The 24,605-nt window shown below is 57.1% G+C and overlaps 2 protein-coding genes across 5 annotated transcripts in view; one reads left to right on the forward strand and one right to left on the reverse strand.

Moving 5' to 3' along the window:
* Positions 1 to 4,965: 4,965 nt before the first annotated feature.
* Positions 4,966 to 15,347, reverse strand: UBIAD1 (UbiA prenyltransferase domain containing 1). Of its 2 annotated transcripts, XM_029066264.2 has the most exons (4): positions 15,186 to 15,347; positions 12,865 to 13,377; positions 7,314 to 7,402; positions 4,966 to 7,113 (listed from the first exon to the last, which is right to left on the reverse strand). In XM_029066264.2, the coding sequence occupies exons 2-4, from the start codon at positions 13,355 to 13,357 to the stop codon at positions 6,724 to 6,726; spliced, it is 972 nt and encodes a 323-aa protein (XP_028922097.1). In that variant the 5' UTR covers positions 13,358 to 13,377; positions 15,186 to 15,347; the 3' UTR covers positions 4,966 to 6,723. The 2 variants fall into 2 exon arrangements, with proteins under 2 accessions (XP_028922097.1, XP_028922096.1); XM_029066263.2 differs by having other exon boundaries at positions 6,823 to 7,402; positions 15,186 to 15,345.
* An 8,696-nt stretch (positions 15,348 to 24,043) lies between these two features.
* Positions 24,044 to 24,605, forward strand: part of MTOR (mechanistic target of rapamycin kinase) — a 135,428-nt gene continuing 134,866 nt past the window's right edge. The window contains exons 1-2 of one of the 3 annotated variants that reach the window (XM_029064521.2): positions 24,044 to 24,200; positions 24,427 to 24,589. In XM_029064521.2, coding sequence (XP_028920354.1) covers positions 24,470 to 24,589 — 120 coding nt within the window. In that variant the 5' untranslated portion in view covers positions 24,044 to 24,200; positions 24,427 to 24,469. Of the gene's footprint in view, positions 24,201 to 24,277; positions 24,590 to 24,605 lie in introns of those variants that run through there. The other 2 variants (XM_029064522.2, XM_039912075.1) reach the window with 2 other exon arrangements.

The following is a 24,605-nucleotide window of genomic DNA, read 5'->3' on the forward strand; positions in this document are numbered from 1 at the left end:
GCCCGAGGTGTGACGGGGTGACCGGACCGGCGCTGAGCCGCCGGCCTCCCGTGGGACCTTCCCGAATCCCCCGTCCAAACTCGGGCTTCCCAGCGTTTTGTGGTCCGGGGGAAGATCTGGATCTGGGCTGGATCTCCCAGGGACCCTCAGTTTCTCTGAGCCGCTCAATCCACCTGTTCCAAGCCACTCCCAGGCCGCTTTCCCCCAGAGCTGGGCCTGGGGTGGAAATGGGGAAAACTGTCAATTTTTGGCCTGGGTTGGGCATTCCCACCTCATCCAGTGGAAAGAGATCAGACTGCAGAGTTTCAGAAGACAGTGGTATGGTCTAGTGGAAAAAGCAAAGGCTGGGAATCAGAGGATCAGGTTTCTAATCCCACCTTTGCTGCTTGTCTGTTGGGTGACCTTGGGCAAGTCACTTAACTTTCTGTTCCCCAGATTCCTTGTCTGTAAAATGAGGATTAAGTCCTATTCCCTCTACTTGAGGAAAGCAGCCTGGCTTAGTGGAAAGAGCCCGGGCGTGGGTGTCAGAGGTCATGGGTTCTAATCGCGACTCCACCACTTGTCTGCTGTTTGACTTTGGGCAAGTCGCTTAACTTCTCTGGGCCTCAGTTATCTCATCTGTAAAAATAAGGATTAAAAAAAAAAAGTGAGCCCCAGGTGGGCCAATCTGATTACCCCGTATTCACCCCAGCACTTAGAACAGTGCTCTGCACATAGTAAGCGCTTGACAAATACCATAATTAATTATCATTATCACTTCGATCGTGAGCCCCACGTGGGACACGGACTGTGTCCAAAGGGAATATCTTCCATCAACCCCTTCACTTAGTACAGCGCTCGGCACATAGTAACAGTGTAACAAATACCATTATCATCATTATAAAACGCCGCCGCCCAAATTTGCCTCTTCCTTCCCCGGCCCCCATCGTGGAATCCCCTATATCTGCCATCTTGAGGCCCCCATGGCACTCAGCTCTACCTTCCCAATCCTCCTGCCACCCCCGCCCCTTTCCCACCCCGACCTCCCTGGGGAGCGCCACCTCACATGAGCGTGTGGGCACGGAAGCAGCGCGGCTCAGTGGAAAGAGCCTGGGCTCCGGAGTCAGAGGTCATGGGTTCGACTCCCGGCTCTGCCCCTTGTCAGCTGCGTGACTGTGGGCGAGTCACTTCACTTCTCCGTGCCTCAGTTACCTCAGCTCTGAAATGGGGATTGAGACTTGTGAGCCCCACGTGGGACAGGGACTATGACCGACCCGATTTATTTGTACCCACTGCATAGCATAGTACAGCGCCTGGCAAATAGTAAGCGCTTACTACTACTACTAATGATGATGATGATGGAGTTTGTTAAGCACTCACTATGTGCCGAACACTGTTCTAAGCGCTGGGGTAGATACAAGGTAATCAGGTTGTCCCACGTGGGGCTCACGGTCTTAATCCCCATTTTACAGATGAGGTAACTGAGGCACGGAGAAGTTAAACGACTTGCCCAAAGTCAAAAAAGCTGACAAGTGGCAGAGCCGGGATTAGAACCCACAACCTCTGACTCCCAAGCCCGGCCTCTTTCCACTGAGCCACGCTGCTTCTCAACTAACAGATGCCACAATTCTCAAGTAACAAATACGACAATTATTATTATTATCGTTAACAACAGATGGTATTTATCGAGAACTTATCGTGTGCACTCCAGCAAGAAAGCTCATCCCTCTAGACCGTAAGCTCGTTGTGGGCGGGGAACCTTTCTGTTTATCGTTGTACTCGCCCAAGCGCTTAGTACAGTGCTCTGCACCCAGCGAGCGCTCAATAAACATGATTGAATGGATGAACTTGGGAGAGTGCAATGTAAGAGTCCATTCTTCTTTCCTCTCTGTGCCGCCTTCCGGCACTTTTGCGCTGTCCCTCCTGGGCCTTCCCCCTCCGTCTCCGTCCTGGGAACTGCGGTGTTCTCTCTCCATCTCACGCCGCCCCTGCCGCTTAGGAATCCCGTCACTCTCCGTCCTCGCCATTCGGCGTGTGCGTCTCTCCCTCCCTCCCCGCTGATCCCTTCCGGCTCTCTTCGGCCCTCTCCTGCCGGGCGGCAGGTCTCTTCGGCCGAAGGAGAGGGAGGAAGGGACCAGCGGGAGGGACAGAGAGGGACGAAGAGCCTACAGAGCCCAACTGGGTTAGGAAACCCATCTCATCCCCGTGCCCGGCTGGGCCTGCTGCTCACGGCCGCCTTTCCTAAGCCTCCTCTGGCGGCCTCATCCCCTCCCTGGAGCAGAGCTGCCTCCCCTTCGGCCTCCACGCCGTCGAGCCTCCCCCGGCCTCCGCCGCGGCGCCGGGGCCCCCTGGAAACGGAGCAGACTCCGCGTCGGCACCCGCAGAGGCGGGAGCCGAGTCCGGCACTGGGCGCCGCTGGCCCGCTGGGCCCAGCCGGGACCGACCCAGACCAGACGGCGGTGCCCGTCGGCCGGGACCTGGCTCAGAGAGGAGGCACGGTCTCGCGCTCTTAATCCCCATTTTACAGATGAGGTAACGGAGGCAGAGAAGTCAAGTGACTTGCCCAAGGTCACACAGAGGAGCAGCGTGGTGTAGTGGAAAGAGCCCGGGCGTCAGAGGTTGTGGGTTCTGCCACTTGTCAGCTTTATGACTTTGGGCAAGTCACTTAACTTCTCTGTGCCTCAGTTGCCTCATTTGTAAAATAGAGATTAAGACTGTGAGCCCCACGTGGGACAACCCGATCACCTCGCATCTCCTCCAGCGCTTAGAACAGTGCTTGGCACACGGTAAGCGTGTCCCAAGGTGACCCTGGGGTACCGACCACGTCAAGGTCAAATGCTACCTCGTGACCTCCTGAGCCAGCAGGCGGAACTCGGAAGTGAGGGTAGGTCACCGTCCCTACAACCAAAACTGCCAGATTGACAGCACGAGCCGGGAACACGGAAGGTGCCCCTCGCCCCCGGGCCGATCCAATTAGGAACGGAGGAGGGGGGAGGGCAGAGATTGGATAAACTGAGGCCGGAAGCTGGAATGGCCTAAGGGCACAGGTGATAAATACCTGCCGCCCCTAACCTTCTGTACAGGGGAACTGGACTCGCAGCAGCCGGCCGCGGGTCGCCTCTGTCCAGAGCGGGAGAAGGCCGCTCTGCCTGCACCGAGCGAGGAGCCGTGGGACGGGGGAGTGTCCCGTCCCGCTGAGAGCTCGTGGGGTTGGAAGCCCGATGCTTCACCGTGGGTATGTAACGTTTAAAATGGATTTGATGACTTAAGTGGGTGCCTCCCCAGGGGGACGTGAACCGGGTGGGAGCTAGCCGCCTCTGCGAGCGCCAGTAACCGTAAGTGGGTAACGCATAACTGGGTTTAACGCATAACTGTACGTAACTCATACGTGTATGTAACTCGTTAGTGTTTAACGCATAAGTGTATTTAACGCAAAGGTGGATTCCTCCTGGGTGGGGCGAGCACATGGCGGGAGCCAGCCGCCTCGCCACGTTGTGAGTAAATCGTAAGTGGGCTCGGGTGTCCGCCCACACGCGAGCGTCATATCAGTGTTTTCCTCCCGTTAGGGAAGCTCTAACACCGTACTCCTCCCAAAGGGGAAGCTTTAACACCATATTTCCCCCCAAAAGGGAAGGCCGACTGTCACGTCTAAATAATTAATTCAATTCGTCCCTCGGAATAAATTCTATACGAAACTCAGGTTTTCCATCCCCGGCCTCTCTCTCTCGCCGATTCCAAAAGAACCCGTCCCCGGTGACGGGTGACGAGGCGCTTAACAGATATCATCATCATTATCATTATTACTACGTGGCGAAGTCGGGATTAGAACCCAGGTCCTCCTGACTCCCAGACCTGTGCTCTCTCCACTGAGTAACTCTGTGCCACAGGCTCTGCGCCCAACTCCAGGGAAGTCGGTGGGAAGGCCAAGGCGGCAGCCCTGACACCCAACTTCCCCATCTCTGTCTTGGCCTCTGGCTGACAGAACCAGAGGCTGTGCCACAGAAAGGGACTCCCAGCCCAAAGTCCTCAACCTGAAGAGTTCACTCACTCATTCGAACGTATTTAGTGAGCGCTTACTGCGTGCAGAGCACTGTACTAAGCACTTGGGAAAGTACAGGAGTTGACAATGGGGCAGAGGAGGGTAAGTGACCTTACATCCGACAGGGCTGGGGACTATTTTGAAGACTTTCCTGAAGAGTATTCCATTTTTGGCCTCAACTTCCATGGGGCGAAGCTCGGAATAATCACCACCTGAACACGAGCAGGGATCGCTCTCCCGAACACCCGCTCCCGGGAGGGAGGCCGGGGACGGCCCTGGCGGATCCCGGACATGCGACATCTCGTGCGTCATGCCAGGGTCTCGAAGGGACGGGATGACATCACAAGGGCCATTTCGTTGTGGCAGCGACTAGATTTTGTGTGATCTGAGAGCGTTTCTCATACTAGAGAGGTACAGGGCGCAATCCCTGCCCCCGAGGAGTTTATACATCTCTAGAAACTTTATTTATATCCCTTCCTATTTGAAGAAAACACCACTGATGGTGAAGTTCACTATGAGCGCATGTGTAGCTGAAAAGGTCAAGGCAGGGTCCACGGTCCCACCCCCACCGTGAACAGGAAAAAGCTGCCCCTTTTGTGCTGTTAATGAAGAGTCCATCCCCTTGATTCTATTTATCGTGATTAAGTTGTCTTGGTTTGGTCCGTCTGTCTCCCCTGATTAGACTGTGAGCCCGTCACTGGGCAGGGATGGTCTCTATCTGTTGCCGAATTGTACATTCCAAGCGCTTAGTACAGAGCTCTGCACATAGTAAGTGCTCAATAAATACTATCGAATGAATGAATGTCGTGCTTAATGCTTGCAGTGCTTGGTGCTCTTTTCTCTTTTGCTTCTCTGTTTCTCCGTCCTCGCAGAACCTTGGCTCAAAAAGAACAGAAACGCGTAGAATGGAGTGGTTACCCGGCAGCCGCTGACAAGACCAACAGAAATGAGCGACTTTTTCATTTTATTATCAAGACTAAGAAAATTTCTGTCAAACCGACTAAGGGCAGTGCCCATAAAATGCACAGTAAACTGTGGTGAAAATCTGCCACCAGGTTTGGCGTGTGTGTGTGTGTGTGTGTGTGTGTGTGTGTGTATCAAAAATGTATTCAAGTTAGCACTGAACCACAGTGCCCCGGCTAATCCTGGACACACAGACGGGTCGGGCGGGCTGACGGGTTCACGTCTCAACACACAGGGTTAGCGACGGACGAAGCCCCGTCGAGCCGGGAGGCCCTTCTCGGGGTAAGCGCCCCCTCGGGCGGTTGGCACCCCGTCAGCTTCGGCATTCGCGTCCGCCGGTTCTCGGGGCGGATACCGGGGGATCCTCCGAACTCCCTCTCTTCCTCCTGGGCACAGTCAGAACGCTAGCCCTAAGAACATATCTATCTTCGGGAGGTGTGGGGATCTTGGGGTGGGGCGGGGAATCTGCGGCTTCCAAATACTTTCCTTGTGGCTTGACAACATCTCGTTGAACTTTCCCTCGGGTCAGCCTGTAGCGCCAACTGATCATTTACAGTTCAATCCAAACTCCAGCTAGGGCCACTGCGATGCCCCTGGGGCCCACGGCCTTGGAGTTTCCACGGGAACGGGCGCAGCCCCGCTTAAAGAAGGAGGGGGCCTCTACGTGAAAAGATTTCATCTAGTGCCACCCCCTCCGTCGACTGAGCGGTCCGATCCGGCAGAAGATAGGAAACCTGATATCCAATCCCGAGATCGGTGGCTCCTGCCATCCCCGGGACGGAGATCCGGTCTAAGACTGCCGGGGGCCTCTGCCCAAAACAACTACAGATCTGGGGGGCGGCGGGTGTCATGAGGCTCCTTGCTGAGCCTTTGACAAGCGCAGCTCAGAAGCAAAACTTGGACTACGAGCCCCGTGTGGGGCAGTAACTGTGTCCAACCAGATTGACCTGCATCCATCCCGGAGCTTAGGACGAAGCTCGACCGGTAGTAAGCGCTTAGATATCACAACGATAATACTATAACCATGTCTTCCTGGGTCTCCGGGAAAGGTGGGAATGGGAGAGACTAGGGAAGAGCATTGTCGAAACAACCAGATCGTCCTCTTTGAAATCACCCACCCGGGGTCCGCTAGATTCCCTCTTTCAAGCTTCCCGGTAGCACTTTCAGGAGCCGACACTTGTTTTTCTTTCTTTAGGGAGAATCTGCAAAGAAACGTTCAGCCTCCCAGACCCCAGTTAAAGCCAGGAAGGTCATTTCAGCCCGCTCTTTTCCCCCCCTCTAGGCGCCCTCCCGCCCAGATTTCCTTGCCCTGGGCTGACCTGGACCTGTCACTCAACAAAGGAAAGCCGAAAGAAGAATGGACAAAACCAAGACCAGATGTCTGACTCCAGCTGCATCCGGGTGAGTTCATTAAGAAGGGCTTCCCTCCCTCTAGCAGAAACGCTTCGGCTCCAGAGCTCGGCGCGCGATGGACGGACAACGGGCTGAGCTCAAAGAGGCCATCTCCCCTACCCGGGACAGACGAGGAGTTATATCTGGAGAGCGGCAGGGATTAGGAGGACCTGGAAACTGTGGCTGTGAGGAGAGGACGCCGGCTCTGGAAAGCGTCAGCTGAGGGAGGGAGGAGGAGAAGAAAGGATGACCACCATCACACTGCAGGTGACCTGGCAGGGCCCTCTACTGGAAACCGTGAACCTCGTTTACCCGGTTCATCCTTCCTTCCCGTCCGACGGACGCTGACCCTAAATTCTGAAAATCATCCTCGTTTTCCGACGGGCATCCTCCAGATCCCGCCACGGTGGGCGGGGCTCTCTGTTCCCGGAAACCCCACCCCCCCCCGGCTCCAGCTTTAGGCGCTCTGGTCGGATCGGAGCACCGCGCCGGGAGGTCTGGTTTCCCCCCGGGGCCCTCCCAAGAGGGGAGGGGGGCGGGCTCACAGTTTGGGCAGAGTGCCCGCGGGCGCCAGGATGATGCCGAAGACGTAGAAGAGGCCCAGTAGGAGGTTGAGCTTGGCAGTCCTCTGGGGCAGCTTGTTGAAGTTCTGGCTCCGGAACTGTCTCTCCAGGGAGAAGGCCACGGGAATGGTGAGCAGGGGCAGCGCCATGCTGAGGGTGTAGCGGGTGGCCAGGAGGCTGAAGATGAGATAGGGCAGGAAGAGCAGCGTGTTGTACAGGACGTAGGAGAAGGTGGGGCCGACGAGGATGGCGAGGGTGACGATGCCGGCCGCCCGGTCCGACTCCACGTCCCGGGTGTTGTTGCAGTGCAGGATGGCCTCGGTGCTGAGGGCCAAGGGAACGGCGTAGACCAGGGGGAAGACGGCCAAGGAGCCCACCTGGACGGCGTAGGCGAACATGACAGCCAGCGGCCCGAAGGTGATCAGGATAACCAGGTCGCCTAGAGCCACGTACTTCAGGCCAATCCCTAGAGTCGGGAACCCAGAGAGAGAAGGTGAGCCGCCAGGGGCCGGAAGCTGTCCGCTCTCCTTCCTAACAGGGGATTTCCTCTTGCTGGCGGCCGGTCTGCCGTGCCCCCAACCGCCATGAGCCCTCGCCCAGGATCCCTTCCCATTTCCCACACAGGCAGATACTAGACTCTCTATGCTTGTGTGCGTCAGTGCTCCAGGACTGACCTGCCTACTGGACTGGGTATACACCCGTGCGTGTGTACACACACACACACACACGCACACACGCACACACTCCCCTACTCCCTCTCGCCCTCCCTCCTTTGGCAACAAGCTGAAAAGCGAAGGCAGAGGGTGGCCTAGAGGATAAACCATGGGTCAGAGAGCCAGAGGACCTAGGTGAGGATCCCGGCTCTGCCACTTGCCCGCTGTGAGACCTGGGGCAAGTCACTTAACTTCTCTGTGTCTCCGTTTCCTCAATCGCAATACCTATCTTCCCTCCCACTTCACTGTGAGCCCCACGGGGAACAGGGACTGTATCTGGCCCGATGAAACCCGTCTCCGCGCCGAGAACGGCGCTAGCGCAGGGTTCGTGCTTAACAGATACCATTAAAACAAAAAGTCTCAGCCTAGGTGCCCCTCCGGGAGGATTTCATTAATTAGCCCCTTCCCGCTAACACGAGCGTTCTGCAGCAAAGATGTCAGTGGAGGACTCGCGCAATTACGGTCAAGACGCCCCTTCCCAAATAAGCCTTCCCGAGGTCCCACTGCACCCTCCCACTATCAACCCGTTTCCCTGCTCCCGTTCTGGTCCAGATTTCTCCGGTGGGCTCCTTTCCGGGCCCCAAAAGCCGAAGCCCGGTGCCTCCGCTTCCTCTCCTCCGGCATCCTTCGTGACCCACCACAATCTGGACTCTGTCCCCTTCGCTCCACTACGATGGCTCTCTCCCAGGTCACCAATGACCTCCTCCTTGCCCAGTCGACCGAATCTATTCTATCCTAATCCTCTTTGCCCGCTGAGCTATCGGTGGCACCGTGGATCACTCCCTTATCTTGGGAAAGTTCTCTGGGTTTAGTTGCGCCAGGTTTTCTTTGCTGGCCACTCTTTTCACTGGCTCCTTTCCCGAGCCTCACCCCCTACCTGCAGGGACCCCTCGAGGCTCTGCTCCGGGTCCCTTATTCTTCTCGCTTTATTCCCGTGGCTTCGGCTACCACCTCTACATGAACGACTCTCAAATCTATCTTGCAAGCCCGGGCCCTTTCTCCATCTACAATCGGGCAATTCCTCTTGCCTGCCGGACAACTCCACGAGTTCAGTTTGGAGAAAACTCAACTCACATGCTGCGCAACCTTGGCATTCATCCTTGATTCCTCACTCTCTTCCGGTCCGTCGCTAAAGACGGTCAGTTTTGCCTCTACGTTTGGACGGAGAAGACAGGGTGGTTTTTCCAGATCCACCCCGTCCCCTGCATCAAAACACTCTCCCCAAAGCCAACGGACCACTGGCTCTCCCCCATTCCAAGCTTTTCTAAAATCCCACTCCTTCAACAGACCTTCCCAAAAGGATTTCTCAGCAACCTAAACCTCACCCATCCTCAGCAGTATTCACTTGTACAATTTATTTTCACTACTCCAGTTGTAAATATTCTTATGACCATCTGCCCTATTAGAAGGTAAGCTCCCTGGGGGGAGGAAATGTGCATTTTCTGTTCTGCATTTTCCAACTGCCAAGTGGGTGCTCAGTAAATACTAATATTACTCATAATATTGCTCCCCCACCCCACAAATACACACCCCCACATACCTACACACCAAATTCACTTATTCACCCCGCCTTGTTCCCAATTCTCCTGCCATCAATCCCTGGTTCGCCCCCTTCCCCTTGCCTGGAACTCCCTCCTCCTTCAAATGCACCAGACCTCTGCAATCTCCTTTTTCAAAGCTCTTTTGAAATCCTCCCCCCACCCCGGGAAGCTTTCCCCAAACAATTCTTCTCTCCAGGTTACGTCCTCCCGACTCTCATCTCAGTATTTTTGTACCACCTCAGTCCCTTTGCACACCCAACTGCCTATTGCACTTTTTAACGTTATCAATTTAACACTCTCTATTATTAAGTTTTTCTTCCTCGACTGTAAATTTTCATGAGTCTGCTTACCTTGTTAGACCGCAAACTCCTTGTAGGCAGGGATCGTGTCTCCTACGCTAAGTGCCAACGGGAAGCAGCGTGGCCTTATGGATAAAGCACAGGCCCGGGAGCCGGAGGACCTGAGTTCTAATCTCAGCTCCACCGCTTGCCCGCTGTGCGACTTTCGGCAAGTCACTCAACTTCTCTGCGCCTTAGTTTCTTCAACCGCGAAACAGGGATGCTCTTTCCTGCTTAGACTGAGTCCTATGGGCTGAATTCGGCCTGAAAAACCTGTATCTACCCCAGTGCTTAGAACAGTGCTTGACGTAGTAAGCGCTTAACAGATACCATAAAAAAGTGTTTAAAACAATGCTCTGCACACAGAAAAGTACTCAAGAAATACTTCTAGGGACTAATACGACGCTAAGACATTCCTGATCACTTTTTCTTTCACTTAGACCAGTGACCAATTTCGATTCTCGACTCTACGTAACATGTATACGTGTGTGCGTTTACACTTTAAAGCATTTTTTTAGCTCCACACCACTGCTTTTCCTCCTCTTGCCTTTCGGTTTAACAAGACGTTGACTTCTTTTTTTTTTTCAACCTAGTTGGTCAGCAAATACCTGCCAACCTTCCTTTTCCTGGAAACGATCCCCTCGGGTTCCTACTCCACAGTCTGATGCTTTCTCTCATTCCCCATCTCCAAAGGTAGCTCCCCCGGTCACAGTAAACACCCACGTGAACCAAAGTGAACGTCCGACCTATCCCGCCACCCCCACGGAAATCCTTTCTGACGTGAAAAGTCCCAAGATGGGTTACAACCCCATCTTCCTCACTAAGCACGTTTTTCAAAATGGTATTTGGTAAGTGCTTACTATGTGCCAGGCATTGGGCTAAGCGCTGGGGTAGATATAACGTAATCAGGTTGGACACAGTCCCTGTCCCACATGGGGCTCACAGTCTCAATCCCCATTTACAAACGAGGTAACGGGCGCAGACAAACGAAGTGACTCGCCTAGGGTCACTCCAGCAACAAACGGTGGAGCCGCGATTGGAACCCAGGTCCTTCTGACTCCCAGTGGTAAACAATAACATTATTCCACCGCACTGATTGAGCGCTTAACTGTGGGCAAAGAACTGTACTAAGCGCTTGGGAGGGTACAGTAGACACATAATAATAATAATGTTGGTTTCTGTTAAGCGCTTACTACGTGCAGACCACTGCTCTAAGCGCGGGGGGGGGATACAGGGTAAAAGGTTGTCCCACGTGAGGCTCACAGTCTTCATCCCCATTTGACGGGTGAGGTCACTGAGGCGCAGAGAAGTGAAGTGACTCGCCCACAGTCACATAGCTGACAGGTGGCGGAGCCGGGATTCGAACCCATGACCTCTGGCTCCCAAGCCCGGGCTGAGCCACGCTGCTTCGACAGCATTCAGGACATTCCCTGCCCACGACGGAGGGTTCCTAGAATTGAACAACGGAAAGCTTCCGGCTTGGCCCAGTAGCTTTCTTCTGCCTTCCAAGTTTCCCTCAGGTAAATAATTATAATAATGATGTTGGTATCTGTTAAGCGCTGACTATGTGCCGAGCGCCGGTCTAAGCGCTGGGGGAGATACAGGGTCATCAGGTTGTCCCTCGTGAGGCTCCCAGTCTTCATCCCCGTCTGACAGATGAGGGAACTGAGGCCCAGCGAAGTGCCTTGCCCACGGTCACCCAGCTGGCAGGTGGCGGAGCCGGGATTCGAACCCAGGACCTCGGACTCCCCAGCCCGGGCTCAAGATGACCACTGCCAGAATTCCACTCCCAATTCTGGGAACCAGCTCGAGGTCACTCCGTTCCCCCTTCCTCAGCTGAAGATGCCAGTGTGGCACCACTCAGAGGACGGTTTTTCTGAGTGACAAACGCCGGGGCGGACAAGAGTTCGGGGCCGCCGGATTCCCTAAGTAGCCCCCAGGCTACTCGAGGATTTGAGACCTAGCCGTGCCACTTGATTCTATTTACCGCCGTCGCTCTCGTCCGTCCCTCTCCCCCGATTAGACCGTAAGCCCGTCAAAGGGCAGGGACTGTCTCTATCTGTTGCCGATTTAATGATAATAATAACGTTGGTATTTGTTAAGCGCTTACTATGTGCCGAGCACTGTTCCAAGCGCTGGGGTAGACACAGGGGAATCGGGTCGTCCCACGTGGGGCTCCCAGTCTCCATCCCCATTTTACAGATGAGGGAACTGAGGCACCGAGAAGTTAAGTGACTCGCCCAAAGTCACACAGCCGACAAGCGGCTGAGCCGGGATTCGAACCCACGAACTCCGACTCCAAAGCCCGGGCTCTTTCCACTGAGCCACGCTGATTTGTCCATGCCAAGCGCTATTACAAATAGTAATAATAACTGTGGTATTTATTAAGTACTTTCTATGGGCCTGGCACTGTACTATGCCCAGGCAAATCAGGATGGACACAGTCCCGGTCCCACATGGGGCCCGCAGTCTTTATCCCCATTTTACAGATGAGGTAACTGAGGTATAGAGAGGTGAAGCGTCTTGCCGAGCGGTGGTGCCGGTAGTAGAGAGGCAGCGTGGCTCAGCGGAAAGAGCCCGGGCTGGGGAGTCAGAGGTCATGGGTTCGAATCCCGGCTCCGCCGCCTGTCAGCCGCCTGACTCTGGGCAAGTCACTTCACTTCCCCGTGCCTCGGTTCCCTCATCTGTAAAATAGGGATGTAGACTGTGAGCCCCACGTGGGACCACCTGATGACCTTGTATCAACCCCAGCGCTTCGAACAGTCCCTTGCGCAGAGTAAGCGCTTACCAAATACCATAATTATTATTAATATTCGCACTCGGGTCCTCCCGACTCCCAGGCCTGTGCTCTATCCACCGGCTTCTCTTCCTCCTTCGGACCGTGAGTCGGCTGCGGGCGGGGACCGTCGCTGTCCACTACGGTATCGTACCCGCCCAAGCGCTTAGTAGAGAAGCAGCGTGGCTGAGTGGAAAGAGCCCGGGCTTGGGAGTCACAGGTCGTGGGTTCTGATTCTGGCTCCGCCACTTGCCAGCTGTGTGATCTGGGGCACGCCACGTCGCTTCTCCGGGCCTCAGTTCCCTCATCCGTCAAATGGGGATGAAGACGGCGAGCCCCACGTGGGACGACCCCACTCCCCCGTGCCTACCCCAGCGCTTGGAACAGCGCTCGGCACATGGCGGGCGCTCAAGAAACACCAGCGTCATCACGGTTACCATTACAGCGTCCCGCACACGGGCCTAGGCCGCCGCGCTCCTTCTCGGGCGGGGGCCCCCTGGGCCGACCCCGCCCAGGCAAGGCGAGGTCGGCGATCGCCGCCGGACGGGACGGAGCGTTACCTCCGGTGTAGAGGAAGGAGCCGGACAGGCCCCCGAAGTAGATGAGGGCTAAGTGCTCCAGCCGCAGCGTGGACAGGCAGTAGAGGCAGGCGGCACAGACGCAGCCCAGGGTGTAGAGGAAGACGCCAAATCGGACGACATCCTGGGGTTCCAGGATGTGGTCCACCAGGGTCCGGTCGTCGCTCTTCTTGTGATCGATGCCCTTGGAGAAGTCGTAGTACGTGTTGACCAGGTTGCCGGCCCCGTGGACGGCCAGGACGGCGGCGGCGCTGCCCAGCAGCAGGCCGGGGTGGAGGACGCCCTGGGACCTGTAGGCCAGGGCGGCGCCCAGGGCCACGGGGGTGAGGGAGGCGCTGAAGCTCCAGGGCCGCAGGGCCAGCACGTAGGCGGCGCATTTCTGCCGCCGGGACCGAGGCGGGCCCGGGTCGGGGGACCCCGGGGGCCCGGCCCCCGGCTCATCCCCTTCGCCGGCCTGGATGTCGATCTCCTCCATGGGGCTGGCGCGGGACGGGGCTGGGGGAGAAGCGGAGGTTAGCGGCGAGGGGGGCCGGCGCTCGCCCGGCAAGGGGGGCGCGGGGGAGCGCGGGGCCGGGAGCCACCCGGAGGGAGGGGGGCCGGGGAGTCGCTGGGCTGGGGTGGGGATCCCCAGGGACTCACAAGGTGGTGATTCTATTCATTCGCTATTATGACTTCCTCCCCTCGACTCTACTTATGGCCGTCGTTCTCGTCCGTCCGTCTCCCCCGATTAGACCGTAGGTCCGTCAGAGGGCAGGGACTGTCTCTATCCGTTACCGATCTGTCCATCCCAAGCGCTCAGTCCAGCGCTCTGCACAGAGTAAGCGCTCCATAAATACGATTGAATGAATGAATGAATGAGATGTTCTTCCCCTCGACTCTATTTATGGCCGTCGTTCTCGTCCGTCCGTCTCCCCCGATTAGACCGTAAGCCCGTCAGAGGGCAGGGACTGTCTCTATCCGTTACCGATCTGTCCATCCCAAGCGCTCAGTCCAGCGCTCTGCACAGAGTAAGCACTCCATAAATACGATTGAATGAATGAATGAATGAATGAATGAGATGTTCTTCCCCTCGACTCTATTTATGGCCGTCGTTCTCGTCCGTCCGTCTCCCCCGATTAGACCGTAAGCCCGTCAGAGGGCAGGGACTGTCTCTATCCGTTACCGATCTGTCCATCCCAAGCGCTCAGTCCAGCGTTCTGCACATAGTAAGCGCTCCATAAATACGATTGAATGAATGAATGAATGAATGAATGAGATGTTCCTCCCCTCGACTCTATTTATGGCCGTCGTTCTCGTCCGTCCGTCTCCCCCGATTAGACCGTAAGCCCGTCAGAGGGCGGGGACTGTCTCTATTGTCCATTCCAAGCGCTTAGTACAGTGCTCTGCACATAGTAAGCGCTCAGTAAATACTACTGAACGAATTCGGGCTTGGAAGTCAGAGGTCACGGGTTCTAATCCCGGCTCCGCCACTTGTCAGCTGTGTGACCTTGGGCAAGGCACTTCACTCCTCTGGGCCTCGGTGACCTCATCTGTCAGATGGGGAGGAAGACTGTGAGCCCCACGAGGGACAAACCGTTGATCTTATATCTCTCTCAGCCCTTAGAACAGTGCTTGGCAGATCGTAAGCGCTTTCCAGATGACAAAATTATTACAATTATTAAAATGGTGGTGAAGCCCGTGAGCCCCACGTGGGACAACCTGATGATCTTGTATCTCTTCCAGTGCTTAGAACAGTGCTTGGCACATAGTAAGCGCTTAACAAACATTATTATTATTATTATTCTCTGGGCCTCAGTTCCCTCCTCTGTAAAATGGGGACGAAGCCCGGGAGCCCCACGTGGGACAACCTGATGAAGCCTGTGTCTACCCCAGCGCTTAGAACAGTGCTCTGCACATCGTAAGCGCTTAACAAATACCCACATGATTATTATTAGTCTCTGTGCCTCAGTTCCCTCCTCTGTAAAATGGGGATGAAGCCTGTGAGCCCCACGTGGGCCACCCTGATGACGTTCTAATCCCCCCCCAGCGCTTAGAACAGTGCTCTGCACGTAGTCAGCGCTTAAAATATACCCGCATTATCTTCCTTCTCTGGGCCTCAGTGGCCTCATCTGTAAAATGGGAAGGCTGTGACCGGAAGTCACGTGGCCGGGGGATTTCCCTAGGGCGCCACGGGAGGGGAGACAGGAAGTGACGTAGCTGTACGGAGGGGCAGGGAGTCCCCGAGCGGGGGGGGGGGGGGGAGAGGGGGCGCAGGGAGTCCCCGCCGCGCCAAGCCCTTCGGGGCCGCCCGCAGCCGCACTTACCCTCACCGGCCTCACCGCCTCGCGAGGAGCGAGCCCGCCGTCCTCACCGCCGCCGCCGCCGCCGCCATCTTGGGCGCGCGCCGGCCTCGACGGGCCCCCCCGGAAACAGGGCCCCGGGGCGCTAGGGCCCGGCGGAAGGAGAAGGCCGGCGGCCCTCCGTGAGGGGGGACGGAGAGTCGGAGGGCGCTTCCGGCCGGGCCAGGGCGCAGGCGCAGAAGACGCGGGGGGAGGGGGCTGGGGGCTCGGGGCGCATGCGCAGAAGGCTCGGGGCCTGAGGGCTCGGGGCGCAGGCGCAGAAGGTTCGGGGCCTGAGGGCTCGGGGCGCAGGCGCAGAAGACGCGGGGGGGGGGGCTGGGGGCTCGGGGCGCATGCGCAGAAGGCTCGGGGCCTGAGGGCTCGGGGCGCATGCGCAGAAAGCTCCCCGGCCCTCTGGAGGCTGCGCCTCCATTCATTCATTAGTAATGATAATGTTGGTATTTGTTAAGCGCTGACTGTGTGCAGAGCACTGTTCTAAGCGCTGGGGGAGACACAGGGGAATCAGGTTGTTCCACGTGGGGCTCCCAGGCTTCATCCCCTTTTTACAGAGGAGAGAACTGAGGCCCAGAGAAGTGAAGTGACTCGCCCACGGTCACCCAGCTGACAAGTGGCAGAGCTGGGATTCGAACCCATGACCTCTGACTCCCAAGCCCGGGCTCTTTCCACTGAGCCACGCTGCTTCTCATTGAGTCCTTATTGAGCGCTTCCTCTGTGCAGAGCACTGGACTAAGCGCTTGGAATGGCCAAATGGGCAACAGACAGAGACAGTCCCTGCCCTTTGACGGGCTCACAGTCTAAACGGGGGAGACAGACAAAAACAATAGCAATAAGTAGAATCAAGGGGATGAACGTCTCCATTAAAACAATAGCAATAAATAGAATCAAGGGGATGGACCTCTCATTAACAAAATAAATAGGGTAATAAAAATATATACAGATGAGCACAGTGCTGGGGGCAGGGGAGGGAGCAGAGGGAAAGGGGGGAAAGGGGGCTTAGCTGGGGGGAGGTGAAGGGGGGGCAGAGGGAGCAGAGGGCAAAGGGCAGCTCAGTGTGGGAAGGCCTCCCGGAGGAGGTGAGCTCTCAGTAGAGCTTTGAAGAGGGGAAGAGAATCAGTTTGGCGGAGGTGAGGAGGGAGGCCGTGGCCCCCGGGTCGACGGCGGGAGAGGCGAGACCGAGGGACGGCGAGGAGGCGGGCGGCGGAGGAGCGGAGCGTGCGGGGCGGGCGGTGGAAAGAGAGAAGGGAGGAGAGGTAGGAGGGGGCGAGGTGACGGAGAGCCTCGAAGCCTAGAGTGAGGGGTTTTTGTTTGGAGCGGAGGTCGATAGGCAACCACCGGAGGTGTTTCAGAAGGGGAGTGACAGGCCCAGATCGTTTCTGCGGGAAGATGAGCCGGGCAGCGGAACAATTCTGCCTCCGCCGCTTAATAATAGTAATGTCGGTGTTTGTGAAGCGCTTAACTATGTCCTGAGCACTGTTCTAATCGCTGGGGTAGGTACAAGGTCACCAGGTCGTCCCACCTGGGGCTCACGGGCTTCATCCCCGTTTGACAGATGAGGTCCCTGAGGCCCAGAGAAGTGAAGGGAGTTGCCCAAGGTCACACGGCTGACAAGCGGCAGGGCCGGGATTAGAACCCACGACCTCTGACTCCCAAACCCGGGCTCTTTCCGCCGAGCCAGACTGCTTCTCACATGTCTGCTGGGTGACCTTGGGCAAGTCACTTAACGTCTCCGTGCCCCAGTTCCCTCTTCGGTAAAATGAGGATGAAGCCCGTGAGCCCCACGGGGGACGACCTGATCGCCCTGTATCCACCTCGGATAGAACTAAGGGCCGGGGGCGGATACAAGCAGATCAGGTTGGATACGGTCCCCGTCCCACGTGGGCTCGCGGGCTCGATCCCCATTTGACAGATGAGGTCGCTGAGGCCCAGAGAAGTGAAGTGACTTGCCCAAGGTCACCCAGCAGGCAAGGGGCAGCGTCGGGATTGGAACCCATAATAATAATAATAATAACGGTGGTATCTGTTAAGCGCTTCCTATGTGCAAAGCACTGTTCTAAGCGCTGGGGGGAATACAAGTTTTAATCCCCATTTTACAGGTAAGGTCACTGAGGCCCAGAGAAGCGAAGTGACTTGCCTAAGGTCACGCAGCAGGCAAGGGGCAGCGTCGGGATAATAACCCGTAATAATAATGGTGGAATTTGTTAAGCGCTTACTGTGTGCAAAGCACTGTTCTAAGCGCTGGGGGGATACAAGGTGATCAGGTTGTCCCACGTGGGGCTCACCGTTTTCATCCCCATTTTCCAGATGAGGTCACTGAAGCCCAGAGAAGCGAAGTGACTTGCCTAAGGTCACGCAGCAGGCAAGGGGCAGCGTCGGGATTGGAACCCATAATAATAATAATAATGGTGGTATCTGTTACGCGCTTACTACGTGCAAAGCACTGTTCTAAGCGCTGGGGGGGGGGGGGATACAAGGTGATCAGGTTGGTCCCCCGTGGGGCTCACGGTTTTCATCCCCATTTTCCAGATGAGGTCACTGAGGCCCAGCGAAGCGAAGTGACTTGCCCCAAGGCACACGGCTGACAAGCGGGGAAGCCGGGATTCGAACCCGTGACCTCTGACTGCCAAGCCGGGGCTCTTTCCACTGCGCCACGCTGACCTTCCGACTCCCAGGCCTGCGCTCTAGCCACTATCCCGCGCCGCTTCTAGTAAGCACTGGACAAAGACGATTCAACCATTTATCGAGCGCTTACTATGTGCGAAGCACTGTACTAAGCGGTTGGAATGGCCGATTGGGCGACGGAGAGAGACGGTCCCTGCCCAGTAACGGGCTCGCAGGCGACGAATCGACGGATCCAAAGCAAAAGGGTAGGCACCATTCCCGCCTTCCCTCGAGCCCGCTGTGGGCAGGGATTACCCCTCTTTATTGCTATATCGTACTCTCCCCGACGTTTAGCACAGTGCTCTGCATACAGGAAGCACTCAGTAGAGACGACAGCGAATGGGCTCAAATGTGATTTCGATCCGTTTAGAGGAAGGCACGGGTCGGCGTTTAGATCGGGAACCCGCTGCTGGGCAGGGACGGTCTGTATCTGTTGCCAATTTGTACATTCCAAGGGCTTCGCACAGTGCTCCGCACCCCGTGAGCGCTCCATAAAGACGACTGAATGAGCGAATGCTCTCCCAAGCGCTTCGCACAGTGCTCCGCACCCCGGGAGCGCTCCTTAAAGATGACTGAATGAGCGAATGCTCTCCCAAGCGCTAGGCACAGTGCTCCACACACCGTGAGCGCTCCTTAAAGACGAATGAATGAGTGAATGCTCTCCCAAGCGCTTAGCACAGTGCTCCGCACCCCGTGAGCGCTCCATAAAGACGAATGAATGATTGGTCTCCCAGGCGCTTAGCACAGTGCTCCACACACCATGAGCGCTCCAGAAAGACGACTGAATGAGTGAATGCTCTCCCAAACGCTTCGCTTAGCGCTTCGCACACCGTGAGCGCTCAATAAATGCGACTGAATGAACGAATGCTCTCCCAAGCGCTTAGCACAGTGCCCCATACACCGTGAGCGCTCCATAAAGAGGAATGAATGAGTGAATGCTCTCCCAAACGCTTAGCACAGTGCTCTGCACACAGTGAGCGCTCACTAAAGACGAATGAGTGAGCGAATGCTCTCCCAAGCGCTTAGCACAGTGCTCCGCACACAGGGAGCTCTCCAGAAAGACGAATGAATGAGTGCATGCTCTCCCAAGCGCTTAGCACAGTGCTCCGCACACAGGGAGCGCTCACTAAAGACCAATGAGTGAGCGAATGCTCTCCCAGGCGCTTAGCACAGTGCTCCGCACACAGGGAGCTCTCCAGAAAGACGAATGAATGAGTGCATGCTCTCCCAAGCGCTTAGCACAGTGCTCCGCACACAGTGACTGCTCCATAAGGACAAATGAATGAGTGAATGCTCTCCCAGGCGCTTAGCACAGTGCTCTGCACACAGTGAGCGCTCACTAAAGACGAATGAACAAATGCTCTCCCAAGCGCTTAGCACAGTGCTCCGCACACAGTGAGCGCTCACTAAAGACGAATGAGTGAGCGAATGCTCTCCCAAGCGCTTAGCACAGTGCTCCGCACACAGGGAGCGCTCACTAAGGACCAATGAGTGAGCGAATGCTCTCCCAGGCGCTTAGCACAGTGCTCTGCACACAGTGAGCGCTCACTAAAGACGAATGAGCGAATGCTCTCCCAAGTGCTTAGCACAGTGCTCCGCACAGTGAGCGCCCCATAAGGACGAATGATGAGTGAATGCTCTCCCAAGCGCTTAGCACAGTGCTCCGCACACAGGGAGCGCTCCCTAAGGACGAAAGAATGAGCGAATGCTCTCCCAGGCGCTTAGCACAGTGCTCCGCACACAGGGAGCGCTCCCTAAAGACGAATGAACGCGTGCCGGCATCCGCGGCCGAACCGTCGGTCCCGCCGGCCGTCAAAAGCCTGCAACGGCCAAAGAGCGGGCAGAGGGCGCAACTACCCCGTTAAATACGGTAGCGGGGAGTGGGCGCCGCCTCGGAGCGCCGCACGGGAAGTCGAAGCGGAAGTGTGCGGGGCGGGGAGCCGCCTCGCCAGCGCTGATTGGCCAGCCCGGAGCGGCTCCGGCGGACGCGGGCTTCTCATTGGTCGCGGCCTATGTCCACTCAAGCGGGTCCCGCCCTCCCCGAAGGCGGGGCTCCTAAGGGCACCGCCTCCCCGCTTGCTATTGGTCCCCGTCCCCGCCCGTCATGGCCTGCCGCCTTCCTATTGGTCGAGCCGGCTCGGGGCCCCGCCCACTTCCCCCCCCGAAGCCCGGCTGCGAGGGCGGCGCAGGGTGGTGGAGGCCGCAGGGTGAGTCCGGGGGGACCGGGGTCGCCCTCCGCGCCGGGAAGCCCTCCCGGTTGCCCCGGCCGGGGTTGCGGGCGGGGGGGGGGGGGGGGGGGGGAAGGGCGCGGCTCCCTCCGACCCCCGCTCACTTCGCTCTTAATTATAATCATTACGGTCTTTCCATTCATTCATTCAATCATCTTTATTGAGCGCCTCCTCTGCGCAGAGCACTGTCCTAAGCGCTTGGAAGGGACCACGATGGCGCTGTGTGTTGAGCGCTTACTATTCATTCGATCGTATTGGGCGCTTACTGTGGGCAGAGCACTGTGCTAAGCGCTCGGAAGGGACGGTGATGATGATGCTATTTCTTAAGCGCTTACTATTCGGTTGTATTTATTGAGCGCCTCCTCTGCGCGGGGCACTTGTCCTAAGCGCTTGGAAAGGGGCAGTGATAACGGTGCTATTTGTTAAGCGCCTACCAGTCATTTAATCATCTTTATTGAGCGCCTGCTCTGCGCAGAGCACTGTCCTAAGCGCTTGGAAGGGACAGTGATAACGGTGCTATTTGTTAAGCGCTTACCAGTCATTTAATCATCTTTATTGAGCCCCTACTCTGCGCAGAGCACTGTCCTAAGCGCTTGGAAGGGACAGTGATAACGGTGCTATTTGTTAAGCGCCTACTAGTCATTTAATCATCTTTATTGAGCGCCTCCTCTGCGCGGGGCACTGTCCTAAGCGCTTGGAAAGGGGCAGTGATAACGGTGCTATTTCTTAAGCGCCTACTAGTCATTTAATCATCTTTATTGAGCGCCTCCTCTGCGCAGAGCACTGTCCTAAGCGCTTGGAAGGGACAGTGATAACGGTGCTATTTGTTAAGCGCCTACTAGTCATTTAATCATCTTTATTGAGCGCCTCCTCTGCGCGGGGCACTGTCCTAAGCGCTTGGAAAGGGGCAGTGATAACGGTGCTATTTCTTAAGCGCCTACTAGTCATTTAATCATCTTTATTGAGCGCCTCCTCTGCGCGGAGCACTGTCCTAAGCGCTCGGAAGGGACAGTGATAACGGTGCTATTTGTTAAGCGCTTACCAGTCATTCAGTCGTATTGAGTGAGCACTTACTATGTGCCGAGCACCGTTCTAAGCGCTGGGGGAGATACAGGGTCATCGGGTCGTCCCACGTGAGGCTGACAGTTAATCCCCGTTTGACAGATGAGGGAACTGAGGCACGGAGAAGTGAAGTGCCTTGCCCACAGTCACGCAACTGACAAGTGGCGGAGCCGGGATTCGAACCCACGACCTCTGACTCCCAAGCCCGGGCTCTTTCCACCGAGCCGCGCTGGGCGCTTACTGGTCATTCGGTCGTATTTACTGAGCGTTTACTCTGCGCAGAGCACTGTCCTAAGCGCTCGGAAGGGACAGTGATAACGGCGGGATCTGTTGAGCGCTCATCCGGTGGTATTGATTGAGCGCTCACTCTGGGCAGAGCACTGTCCTAAGCGCTCGGAAGGGGCAGTGATGATGGTATTCGTTAAACGCTTACCATTCATTCGGTCGTACCGATTAAGCGCTTACTAAATGCAGAGCACTGTCCCAAGCGCTTGGAAGGGCCGCTGATAATAATGTTGGTATTGGTGAAGCGCTCGCTGTGTGCCGAGCACTGTTCTGCGCGCTGGGGTAGACACAAGGGAACCAGGTGGTCCCCCGTGGGGCTCACGGCCTTCATCCCCATTTTCCGGACGAGGGAACCGAGGCAGAGAAGTTAAGCGACTCGCCCGCAGCCCCACGGCTGACAAGTGGCGGAGCCGGGATTCGAACCCGTGATCCCCGACTCCGAAGCCCGGGCTCTTTCCGCCGAGCCGCGCCGCTTCTCGGGGGTGGCGTTTGCTAAGCGCTTACTGTTCACTCGGTCGTATTTATCGAGCGCTTGGCGCGGAGCGCCGTCCCGACCGTTTGGAATGGACAGTGATAACGGTGCTGTTTAAGGGCTTACTATTTAATCGTATTTATTGAGCGTTTACTGTGTGCAGAGCACTCTCCTAAGGGCTGGGAACGCACAGTGATAACGCTGGTATTTGTTCAGCACTTATTATGCGCCCAGCACTGTTCTAAGCACCGGGGGAGGATACGACGTGATCAGGTTTTTCCCCGTGGGGGCCTCGCGGTTTTCATCCCCATTTTACAGATGAAGGAACTGCAGCCCGGAGAAGAAGAATGACGATGATGGCATCTGTTAAGCGCTTACCGTATGCCAAGCACTGTTCTAATCGCGGGGGGCGGGGGGGAGGAGAGATCCAAGGTGATCAGGTCGTCCCCGTGTGGGGCTCGCGGTCTGCATCCCCATTTTACAGATAATAATAATAATAATAATGCTGGTATCTGTTAAGCGCTAACCATGTGCAGAGCACCGTCCTAAGCGCCGGGGGAGATACAGGGTAGTCAGGTTGTCCCACGTGAGCTCACAGCTTTCATCCCCGTTTTACAGAGGAGGCCGCTGAGGCACGGAGGAGTGAAGCGGCTCGCCCGAGGGCACGCGGCATGCGCTGGTTCGATCGCGTGCACCGAGCGCTTTCCGTGTGCAGGGCGCCGGACCGGACGCTTGGAGGTCACGGTTCGGCAACAGATGGAGACGGTCCCCGCCCAACGACGGGCTCCCGGTCTAACGGCGCGGCTCAGGGGAAAGAGCCCGGGCCTGGGAGTCGGAGGGCGTGGGTTCGAATCCCGGCTCTGCCACTCGTCAGCCGGGTGACTTTGGGCGAGTCGCTTCGCTTCTCGGCGCCTCGGTCCCCTCATCTGTAAAATGGGGATGAAGACCGTGAGCCCCACGTGGGACGGCCTGGTTCCCCGGCGTCTACCCCGGCGCTCAGAACGGTGGTCGGCACATAGTGAGCCCTTAACGGACCCCAATATTATTAGCGTGGCTCAGTGGAAAGAGCCCGGGCTTGGGAGTCGGAGGGCATGGGTTCGAATTCCGGCCCCGCCACCCGTCAGCTGTGGGACTGCGGGCGAGTCACTCCGCTTCTCGGTGCCTCAGTGACCTCATCTGTCAAATGAGGAGGAAGACCGTGAGCCTCACGTGGGACGACCTGATGACCCTGTATCTCCCCCGGCGCTTAGAACGGTGCTCTGCGCGTAGTAAGCGCTTAACAGATACCAACATGATTATTATTATTACTACTGATAGCTCGGCTTTTCGTTTCGTGATTTTGTGGGGGGGGCGGGGGGGGGGGGGGGTCACACCCCGGGCCGGGGGAGGCGCCTCTTTCCGGTCATTTCGGTTTTCTAGAATGTCTTTTCAGGAAGAGATGGCGCCTTCGGTCTTCGTCCGCAACAAGTGTCTGGCAGCTCTTTTAAATCGACCATTTGGCTCGGGTTGGTGGGAGGCGGGAACGTTTCGCTTCCGTTCAGTTCGTTCGGTCGTTTCTGCGGAGCGCCTGCTCCGTGCCGAGCACCGTACTGAGCGCTTAGAAACTACAGCTCCTCGAGCTCCGGGCGCTTGGCTGTCCCGACGCTGCCCCCGGCTCCGTGGGACCCCGGGTTTGAACCTTTAGTCGATAGTAATGCTAAAAATTAGGGTATTTGTTAAGCGCTCACGGGGTGGCTCAGTGGAAAGAGCGCGGGCTTTGGAGTCAGAGGCCGTGGGTTCGAATCGCCGCTCGGCCACCCGGCCGTGCGACTTGGGGCAAGTCGCTTCGCTTCTCGGTGCCTCAGTGACCTCATCTGTCAAATGGGGAATGAGACCGCGAGCCCCACGTGGGACGACCTGATTCCCCTGCGTCTACCCCGGCGCCTGGAACAGCGCTGGGCGCATCGCGAGCGCTTGACAGATACCAACGTCAGTATGTGCCGAGCACTGTTCTGAGCGCTGCGGGAGGTACGGGGTAATCAGATCGTCCCACGTGGGGGCTCACGCTTTTTAATCCCCGCTTTCCCCAGAGAAGACGTGAGGCCCAGAGAAGTGAAGCGACTCGCCCAGGGTCCCGCAGCAGACAGGCGGCGGAGCCGGGATTTGGAACCCGCGACCTCCGACTCCCGAGCCCGGGCTCCTTCCGCTGAGCCGCGCCGCTTCTCCAACCCCTGGGAACCCGCGGCGTTCACGGACTTTCTAGGAAACCCCTCTCTGCGTCTGCGTCCCTCGAAGGTCGGAGCCCTTCGGTCCCTAAGAGGGTCGCCGGGGGCTCCCCGGCGTCGTCGGGGGGGGGGGGGGTCGCGTTCCCTGAGATCCCCAGCCGGATCTGGTTGGGAATCGCGTCGTCGAGCCGCTCCCCTCCCCGGGCCCTACGCGGAGATGACGGCGGGCGTCCGGGGTGGGGGAATGTGAAGTCAAAAGTACGGGTAGAGCGGTGACCGGGACCTCTTGGCGAAAGACCCCCCAGGGCTCGCCGTGCGGAGCCCCGAGCCCCCGCCGTCATGTCGGGCACCGTGATGATCCTGCAGCAGTTTGCCAGCGGCCTGAAGAGCCGGAGCGAGGAGACCAGAGCCAAAGCGGCCAAGGAGCTGCAGCACTATGTCACCATGGAGCTCCGCGAGGTCAGTGCCGGAGTTT

This window comes from Ornithorhynchus anatinus, chromosome 5 (assembly GCF_004115215.2).
Source record: "Ornithorhynchus anatinus isolate Pmale09 chromosome 5, mOrnAna1.pri.v4, whole genome shotgun sequence".
NCBI lineage: Eukaryota > Metazoa > Chordata > Mammalia > Monotremata > Ornithorhynchidae > Ornithorhynchus > Ornithorhynchus anatinus.